The 10,551-nt window shown below is 32.2% G+C and overlaps 3 protein-coding genes across 4 annotated transcripts in view; 2 read left to right on the forward strand and 1 right to left on the reverse strand.

Moving 5' to 3' along the window:
- Positions 1-10,551, forward strand: part of LOC125858923 (uncharacterized protein At4g15545) — a 954,564-nt gene that overhangs the window by 155,113 nt on the left and 788,900 nt on the right. Inside the window, exon 10 of one of the 2 annotated variants that reach the window (XM_049538696.1) lies at positions 6,579-6,590. The exons of the other annotated variant lie outside the window; for it this stretch is intronic. The gene's annotated coding sequence lies outside the window, so the exon portion shown is untranslated. Of the gene's footprint in view, positions 1-6,578; positions 6,591-10,551 lie in introns of those variants that run through there. 2 annotated transcript variants of the gene reach the window in all.
- On the forward strand, positions 925-1,625 carry LOC125858993 (histone H3.2). The gene has a single exon (XM_049538746.1). It carries the CDS (start codon positions 964-966, stop codon positions 1,372-1,374), a length of 411 nt encoding a protein of 136 aa, XP_049394703.1. The 5' UTR covers positions 925-963; the 3' UTR covers positions 1,375-1,625.
- LOC125868573 (uncharacterized) lies at positions 6,785-9,127 on the reverse strand. Its single transcript, XM_049549223.1, has 9 exons — positions 8,978-9,127; positions 8,788-8,883; positions 8,222-8,300; positions 7,925-8,145; positions 7,782-7,837; positions 7,499-7,607; positions 7,181-7,375; positions 7,050-7,100; positions 6,785-6,937 (listed from the first exon to the last, which is right to left on the reverse strand). The coding sequence occupies exons 1-9, from the start codon at positions 9,125-9,127 to the stop codon at positions 6,785-6,787; spliced, it is 1,110 nt and encodes a 369-aa protein (XP_049405180.1).

Here is a 10,551-nt window from a genome sequence, read left to right on the forward strand (position 1 = left end):
TAAATTCATAATTCATGGTCAGATGGGAGCTAACAAGGTGTTTGATCATAAATTTTAAATATTTTTTCTTTTGTGAAATTTATAAAAGTGTTTGACGTTATATATTTTGCAACCAATATTTGAAATACTATTTATAATTGAATGTATTTAAACATAATTTTTAAAAATAAAAAAGAGTTGAAAAGGCATATTATAAACTATTTTAAAAATTTTAAAAATAACTTCAAATTAAACTTAGAACGGTCTAACTTGTTTTTTGCTTTAATATGTTCAGTTCTCTTTAACAATTTCTTAAGCATCAAGAAACAGTATTTAATTATTAGTACTACAATTTATGTGTCTTATCCTTTTAAATCTAAGTCCAATTATTAGTTTAAATTACTGATTTACGGTTAATAAGATAAGAATAAGACATAGAAATATGTTAAAATTATGCTTGTTTTTTGCTTTAATATGTTCAGTTCTCTTTAACAATTTCTTAAGCATCAAGAAAACAGTATTTAATTATTAGTACTACAATTTATGTGTCTTATCCTTTTAAATCTAAGTCCAATTATTAGTTTAAATCACTGATTTACGGTTAATAAGATAAGAATAAGACATAGAAACATGTTAAAATTATGGTGAAATTATTAATTACACATGCAAGTCCTATTATTAGTCCTTGAGAAAAATAAAAGTAAAAGAAAATAACAATGGAGTAACTTTTGCGCTGAATCCACGTGGCAAATAAACATTTGCTACTATGGTAGCACTTGGATCGCTATTCGAGCAATCAGCTCTTCTCCAATCTCCTCCGTTAAACTCAAAATCTCAATCAACGGCGCCAAAAAGATTTCAAACACTTTTCCAAAATTTTCAAACCTCCCGCCCTCTATCTCTCAGTATAAATACCTCCATTACCCATTTCTCAAATTCATCATTTCAGAACTCTATTTTTTCTCTGTATACATTCAGTTTCAAATGGCCCGTACTAAGCAAACAGCTCGCAAATCTACAGGTGGAAAGGCACCAAGGAAGCAGTTAGCTACCAAGGCTGCAAGAAAGTCAGCTCCGGCAACTGGAGGAGTGAAGAAGCCTCACCGTTTCCGCCCAGGAACCGTGGCTTTGAGGGAAATCAGGAAGTATCAGAAATCTACAGAGTTGTTGATTAGGAAGCTTCCATTTCAAAGGTTGGTGAGGGAAATTGCTCAGGATTTCAAGACAGATCTGAGGTTTCAGAGTAGTGCTGTTGCTGCTCTACAAGAGGCTGCTGAGGCTTACCTTGTTGGTCTCTTTGAAGATACTAATCTCTGTGCAATTCATGCCAAGAGGGTTACGATTATGCCTAAGGATATTCAGCTTGCTAGGAGGATTCGTGGAGAAAGGGCTTAAGAATAAGCTTTTATTTTTTAGGGTTTAAAGCCAATTTTTGTTCAATGGTTTTGCTTAGATCTCTTATTGGAAGTTGGAATGCTGGGCTAAGTATTGTACATCTAATAGATGTTTTCAGTTGTAGTATGTGTAAACTGGTGGTTTACTAGAATTCAGGAATCTGAGTAATGAAATTTGTACTTTGTTTTGTTATACCAAAGATCTTGTTACTACATCTGCTTATTATTTGCCATTTATTGAAGATTGAACCTTAGCTTGTTGAATTTGTTGTAGTAGCTGTGGAGCTGTAATTTGTTTGTTTATTAAGATGCTATCATTTATCATTTTATGAGACAGATTGATTGTTATCATGTGCTAGTGTGTTGAACTTATGCTGCATTTGACATGGTAGTCATTTAATGAATTTTCTGTTGAGTTTAGCTTCTGGCAAAACGAGTTGTGGTGCTGCTGCTGTTTTGTTTAAGCTGAGATTGGTCTATTGTGAGGCGTCTCATCTCCAACAAATTTAGGTAAGTTTTTAATTTGTATGGGTTCTGAATGCTAGACTGCTTTGGGCTAATTACATGGAGTGCTTATCTTGGCTTAAAACTTCTATGGCTTCATGATATTATAATGTATTTACTGTGAGAGAAGTATGCTGAAGTAGACCTGTTTTTTTTTTTTGGCAAGTCATCTAAAAGATATCTGAAATGACTTTCTTGCTATGTAATTTCACTTTGTTGAGTAGTGACACTTTTGCTTGTTGTTACTTTGTGACTTGGTTATCTTAAGCTTGCTTATTGGATCAATATTCAACTTTTGCTAGAGAAATGATACCTGGCCTGAACTTGAGTACAATGATCTAATTGATCAGAATGCCAATTTGAATTGATTTGTGGAAGAATGGATTTTACTTGTGTACATCTAATGACTTGTTTCATAGAAGTATATGCAAACTGCTTGTTTATTAACATTTGAGATCTAATTTGTGAAGCTGCTAGTTTGTATTACTCAAAATTGAAGGTCTGACTGTATAATATAAATTTGCCAACAATTGAAGACTGAAACACTATTTCGTGATGACACTTTGGTTACACATACATATAGCTACTCTATCTAGAATTGAAGAATTTAGGTATCTTTTTTTCTGAAATGGTGTAAATCATTCTTACTTTTACTTTGTGATTTTTGGGTATGAAGAATTTCTGTTTATGGTACTTATTCACTGCTTGATGTTGCCATGTATTTTGAGGAGGAATAAATGTATCACAAAGAACTACTTGACATTTGTTATGGTAGAAAAAAATCCTGATAACAAAATGGACTTTTGTTTATGTAGGAGTAGGAAAATGGAATTCCATTACTTTCTGCCAAGATTTGAGGTACTTTTAATTCAACATTGACTCACAAAGTCTTCACTTTGTGGCATTGGTATTTTACAAGCTAAGCTGTGTTCCCTTTATCAGTTGTCTGAAACTGAATATTATCTTTGTTATCTAAATGCTAGTGTATTTTTTTCAGTATTTCACTCAATATCAATGGTTAACGACTTTTTGTGCTAAACTAAACCTCGTATAAGCTTCCTAATTGCATATTTTTTTGGCCAAAAGTCATTATATATGCTGAAGTACACTTGACTACACTTGACTACACCAGACTGCTAGAGAGATTGTGGACTTCTTAGACTGACTGATACTCAGAAAAATTAAGTTATGTTTGGAAACGAGGACACTGCCTTTTCTCTATATTGTTCTTTAAGGTGTTGAATAAGTCAGTCTCTTGTCTTACCTCAGATTGTTGGTCTGTGTTACCTGGGAGAATTTTTGTTTTTTAAGTTTAAGTATCGACTTGAAGTACTCAGCTTATGTGTAGATTGCAAATGGTTTCATCAGCGGTTGGTTCTCATTATTAATACTTTCGCAACTGAAGAAGGTAAAATTTTGTTCTGAATGTGTCAGCAAAGTGATGGAACCAGTCAAATTAATCTATTGGGATAAGTAGTGTTACAGTCACATACTTGCTACAAATCTTCAAGATTCCCAACCTTACCTAGACTTCTATGGGTTGATATCAATATCATCTAAATGTCTGGTATGTATTTAAAAGATTTGTCAATTGATTAGCTTTCTGTATTTTAAAGATTGGAACTTCTAAACTCAGGTAGGTTAGCTGATACGCCTGATAGTGTAAGGGAATGTGTACACTAAATCAAGAGTTCATCTAAGATGATACTACACAATAATGATTTCAGAATCATAAAAAAGAACTAAGACTCAGCTATGATCATGTCAGGATTATGTAGGTTAACAGTTATTGAGACTAGAGAGATAAATAGCATCCTGATTGCATACATTAGTGTAAGGAAAGTATGAATAAACTAAAAGTTGGATTACGATGAGAAAAACATATAACGAAATTCTATATTACTTCAAATAAAAAATAGTAATCATGTAGTTATTACAACATATATTGAATCATCATAATATCAAGACCTCTTCCTATTCCTATTCCAGCAGCGTCTAGTAGCAGGAGGGTCATTAGCAGTTTTAGGCATATCCTGGTAGTCCACCATTATGATCCTTCTCTTGGATGTCTTTTTCTCTGCTAACCTTTCCTCAAATTTCCTCTTACTTGATTCAAATTTCTTTATTTCATTGATGCTTTGAGTTTCTTTTTGCATTGGTGCAGAGCTCTGTATTGGTCTAGTAATTGCACTGCAGTTTCTCTGTTGATGAGGAGGGATTTTTACTCGCTCAGTGGCGACATTCATCTTCTTCAACGACGCTGGCATGGTCTTGGTTAAACCACTGGTGCACTGCTTTCTTGCTGTCGATCCCGTCCTGCGTTGGGTAGGGGTCTTCTTTTCTGTGTCACTATCAATTCTTTTGTGTTGAATCCAGTCAGTCTCCATCTTCTTGAAACCTTTGTGACTCTGTTTCTTTAGTTGTTTGTGTCCATCAAGATACTTCTCGAAAGAAAAATCAGAAAGAAGTTTTACACGAGGAGGATCAACTTGTACATGTTTGGTGGACATCCTCTTTGTTGATCCCATAGTAGTAGAATTATGGGACTGTCGTTGTGTTTCTTCATCCAAGTCATGCATCTCGGGTGTTTTCTTCAACTCTTGAGTAATTGCATTGCAACTGTTGTGGTTTTCCAGAGGAGCAGCTTGAACAGTTTTGGAGTAAGTTATTCTAATTTTGAGTGGCATTGTAATCTGCTTCTGGCTCTGCTGTGTTTCTTCCTCAGCATTGGTCACTTCAGCTTCATCACCAACGACACTGTCTTCTTCCTCAAGAGAACTGGTATCATCGTCTTCTTCCTCAAGAGTAGTAGTGTCGTCATCTTCATCGAAGGTACTGGGGTTGTATATCATCCTGATTATCCTGTTTTTGCGCTTGTGAAATTGATGCGGATATTTGATTCCAGCAACTAGGATAGCTTCTTCAATCATGTGGCATATATCATAAGGCTTCTTGTCGATGTAATTCCATTTCATGAATACTTCTTCGATATCATCCATCTCTCAACACTCTCTCTAACCTCTCACTTTTCTCTTTGTTTAATCAACATGACTCAAAGCTCCCTTATATAGGAAATTTTAGCAACATATTTGGAAATAAACCTTTACCGCCTACAAATTAATCTTATATAAGAAATTTTAGGAACTTCCTTTCTATTTAAACATACTAGTATAGTACCCACGCGATGCGCGGATTTTATATGTATATTTGTAGTTCATCGGTCATATAAGTGGATAAGATACAACTCAACTTTACGATTATTGTATTTGTACTTTAATAATAAACAAAATTTATGAAAGCAATATTGTTAGTTGACCTGATTTTGAAGAAAATGTGATATGAAAAAATAATTTATCACGTAGAATTACATGTACCGTACCGAAGGAATTACATGTTAGATGGCATCTACCAATATAATATATAAAGGTGCTGGCTTGAAAGTGTAATCCAGGTAACCCTTCGGGGTGGCCCAGTGGTTTGAGCTTGGGACTTCCATGTTGGAGGTCTCAAGTTCGAAATCCCTTGCCAGCGAAAGCAAGGGGTTTGCCTTCTGGGTCGAGCTCGTCGCACCAGGCTTGCCTAGTGCGGGTTACCTCTCATATGTGGTTTGCGAGCTATTGCATAGGAGCGGGGGTTTTACCCTGTGCGCACCCAAAGGGTAGTGGCTGCGGGTTTCCCTTGTCATAAAAAAAAAAAGTGTAATCCAGGTAAATTGTTATGAACATCAAATTCTTGTCCTGTAGTTGTTTAACATTGTTGGTCCTTTATCTGGCACTGAAAAGTTAAACGAAATTATGATTTATATTTATTTATCATGTCTCCTCAATCTAAGTTCATTAATCTCTTAAATTTTTTCGAACTAACACTATGCATATCATCCTAACCTCTTATCAAAGTCTTCCTCCATCTTTATCTTGTAGGGTAGGATTCAGTATTATATTATACTTATTCTTAGTTAATTAAACTCATTTCTATTAAAAGGATGTAATTCATTATAACTCAAGTGATCAAAATTCTTAAAGTTGCGACGAAAGAAAAGTAAACAGGTCAAAAATTCAACCAATTCCCCGACTTTATCTTTACATCTATAGCTCACTTATACTACATCTCATAATGCTTGGTAGGAGTCCAACTTGATTACATATGTTTCTAGCTTTGGTAGCAGGCTTGATCTAATATAAGTTTCTTGTATGAACAACCTTAGTATAACCTCTAATATTCTTGCCTTATATTGAAAACTCAATAAGTTCCCTTTTTGCCATACATGTTTATAATTTTAAATTTTTTTAAAAAAGTGTTATGTTTAGTCAATTTTATAATAAAAGTGTAGTTCTCCTTAAAAAGTATTACAGCTTACATAGAAAACAAATTTAATATAAAATGTTGCGTATAAACAATTAGCACATCCAAGATGTCTTCTATCTAAAATAATATATCTTGTTTCCATCAAATATGAAAAAGAGCTAAACAATTCATTTTGATTTTCTAGTAGCTGTTCCACCTGCTGATGAGTCAAACATGTTTTTATTTTTCATTGGTATTGTGTATCATCTAGTCTTGCATTTGATTTCAAATAGCAAAGAATGGACAGTTTAGTTGTAATCCGTGCATTAATCTCATCCACTGCCTTCTTATATATACAAGTTTTTACAAATAATGATCTCTATTTCATTTCAATGTTCATGAAATCTCTTTTTTTCATAACTGTAAATTTTGACATCTTACTTGCAATCTACATATCTTGTAATAACATAAAACACAATATTGACCGCAGAGAAGCAAAGGCCCAGGAAAGATAATCCTCTGGGTACTACTTTAACCTTGGTTGAACACTTTTCTATTAATTACTAAACTAACTAATTATACATTTCTTCAGTTCTCCAATAGTTTTTCCTTCTAGTAATGCTTTAGGTTGTCTTCTTCTTCTTAAAGACTCTCTTGATTTTATTTCCTGACAACTGTGAGTTAGGATCTTCTTCATCAACTGTTGCGGCATCAATTTTCTTTATCTTGTTAGGCGTCTGTGAGACATTGATCAACTCAGTATCTTCAGTGGAATCCTACATATATATATAGTAAAGATTATAATGTCAATTTTGAAGGACTATTGCATTTATAATCATTAAATAAATGACAATATAAACAAATATTAATAATATATTGTAAAATAACCATGAATTCACGATCGTCAAGACTGACTTGGTTATCATTGAAATCTGGATCCTAAAAAATGTATAAAAAAATTATAATTTAGTTCAATCATAGGAATCAAACTTGATATATATTTGAATATAAAATAATACCTTGAATGTCTCTCCACGTGGTGGAGGCCTGTATTTTTCTATAATATCTTCGTCATCAGTAAACGTAACAACTTTAAAGACTTCATCTTGACCTTGACCATTGGAGCTCTGTAATTCCAATTTAAACATGTATGTATTGTCCACAATATTGTCCAACTCCATAGGATATGCAGACTTATTTGCAGCACCAGTAGTCTTAAGAAAATACATATTTTTCAAAGTTTAATATAAAATATAGGAACAAAACGTACTAACATATTTAAACATATTTTAAACAGGTTAGTAGAACTTAAAGTTTAACATGCTTATAGTGTATACCTCAAATAAATCAGCAGCAGATTTTTCAATCATCTTTGTTGCTACCCCATCCCACAACATCACAGAAATTGTGCCAGTATCATCCAAAACTCTAACTTTTAGCTTGTACCTTTGAATAGTTAACTTTGTTAGATTATTGAGTTTGTATGAGACATATATAGAGAAATTTGAGTTTTGGCCATACCTACGGATGACTGATTGAACAAAACCACATTGTCTATAGTATAATTTGTCCCCCACTTCATCAACACTTTTTGCGCATTGTTTGCATGCTAAAAAAGACCATCCACAGTCTATTTCAAGATGAATTATCTTTGCCACAATATAATAATTCTCTTGCTGCAAATTTGTATTGTATATACAACTGTTATATTAAAAATAATGTAAAAGTTGTGTTGAATAAAAAATATAAAATTAAGTACTTACATGCCTACAGTCAATCAACTTCTCAATCTCATGTACTGTAACATTTCCTGATGCCAACTCAGTAGCAATAGATTGATTCCTTTGTGAAGAAATCCGTGTAAGCCGTTGGGAGCTTTCTCCAAGAACAAACTTAATTCGTGATGAAAATTCATCAACTTGAGGAAGACTTGAATTGATATAAAGCTTGAAAGCATGCCTAGTGTTTTTCACCGAAATTTGGTCTGCATAGTTAATAATTTGGTAAGAGTTTATTTATTGTGCAATTATCTTGAATAGCAAAGTAGAGACTTAAATAACCTCTGAATCGATGTGATCTAATCAACTGCATGAAAACGACAATAGGCTTGTCATTGGACTCTTTCAAATATGGCTTGATCTGATCCACAAAGTCACCCCAAAAAGTTGTTGAAATGTTTTTATTCTTACATAATTTATATGGTTAATCATATGAATAAAAATAATGAGTTGTTGAAGCACATATTCATTGAATTGTGGGATGCGTACTCATAATCATGTATGTCAACGTTAATGAACATTTGGACACTATCATCTTGTTTGATAGACTGTACATCCCCATAACTCACAACTTCTCCAATGATGTCTACAACAATAATGACGACATAAATTAATACAAAATAAATAATGATCGAAGTCTGAATAAGGAACATATAAATAATGTATTTATTACCAAATAGTTCTGTGTTATCAAATTCTTGTGGATTTGTAAGCTGTGTATATGATTTAAATTTGAAGATAGACATACTGAAATGTGGATCCTCTACCTCCTCAATGACTGTCTTTTTTGCGAACATCAACTTAAATTTGTGGTCTTTGATCCTTAATTTCATAGTATTTGGACAAACCACAAAATTCTTAATAAAGTACAATCCCATTTCCTTAATACTTTCTCTGAAATTTGGGAATAGAGATCTGCCAAGACTCGCGTGAATGCGATCGCCCTACAGATACAATTAGTTACTTAATTAGCACTCCAATTTAGTATATAACTTCTTAAAAAAATAATATCATACTTATACAATATATTAAAAATACCTTTTCATCCATCAGAATAACCTCGATAGAAAAAGGACAATCTGGTCGATCATGATCCGTGTTTTCCCAAAGCCTGACAATACGAACTTTTAATTTCCAATACATTGACTTGCTGTTAATTTCGCTAATGAAATCAGTCGTAGCGGCCATAATTAATTCGTCCGTTCAATACAAAAGAAGTATGAAACAAAATAAAAACACTAATCAGCAAGAAGTGTAAAGAAGGAAAAAGATGCATACGGCCTATATTCAGCAGGGAAGTCTATATATAGTGAGAGTTATGAGATAACTTCCATAAACGTAGAAGTTACAGCAACGTGAGTATCCTCTGAAACCAATACAGTTAAATCTATCGCTGCTATTTTTTCTCTATTAAAGAAGCTTAATTAGAAAACCGTAGAAATAAGTTAATATTGTATAGAAATAGGACTCTGTAAGTTACACTATAAATTGTGTATTTATTTGTTAAAAAGTGATATCAAAGATGATAAATGATAAATGTTGTCAAAAAAAAAATACAAAGATGATAAATAAAAATCATAAACATTCCTTGAATTATGTTACACGGTTTTAGGCTTTTAAGGAAAGAATGTGCATACACTACCTAAAAAACAGTAACTATTTTTAAACAGTAATTATTATGTGCATGTGTGTGTGCAGGGAAAAAAAGAATAAGAAATACGTGGAGTTTGTGAAATTTGAGACGTGGGGATGTAGTCATCGTGATCATAATTTATAAGGATAATCATCATTTCATCACAATGATTTACTGTCAGAATTTGAAATTATAAAACTGTAACAAAATATAACTATCAGTTTTAAAACTGCATTTTTTGGTGAAAACGTGAAAGTGAGTTTTATTTGGCTTGCTAACTTCCCAATTTTAAAAATGATCATATTATTTTTAAATAAATAATTTTAATTAATTTTTAATATACTATTTGATTTTAAATGTTTCTTTGCAATTTGAATTTTTAAAAAGCTGTTAAAAAACAATAACTAATTATTACCTAATAAACTAATTTTGTCATAAAACTGCCACTTGTCTTTCTACTGCACTACCACTTGGCATAATTATAGGCTAGACTTTCTTGCTTTTAATTATATATAATATATATAATATATAAATTTGGAAATAAACCTTTACCGTCTGCAAATTAACCTTACTTTTTTTCTACACAAAATAGGACTAGGAGTGCATAGACGGTTACTATTGCTACTTATCATTTAGTTACACCAATTTTCACCCCTTTATTCCTGAAAGAAATCTACCTTTTATTTGGTTTAATAATAAAACCTATTTTATCAACTAGATGTTACTCCTATTGACTGAGTTTACAAGGTAAATAGGAGAATATTTTACCTATAAAAATTTATATTTTTGGTTAAAGAAAATAATATTGACTTGACACGGAGATTATTAAGAAATAAAGAAAAACTTAATTATAAATTGGATGATCATTTAAGAAATTCAAAAAATTAATTAGTAGGTGAATATTATTTTATTCGAAGACTTATTATGACAAACTTATTTTATTGTGAGTATTGCTAATCTTGCATAAGTGAATCACGTT

The sequence above is a fragment of the Solanum stenotomum genome, chromosome 1 (assembly GCF_019186545.1).
Source record: "Solanum stenotomum isolate F172 chromosome 1, ASM1918654v1, whole genome shotgun sequence".
NCBI classification, from domain to species: domain Eukaryota; kingdom Viridiplantae; phylum Streptophyta; class Magnoliopsida; order Solanales; family Solanaceae; genus Solanum; species Solanum stenotomum.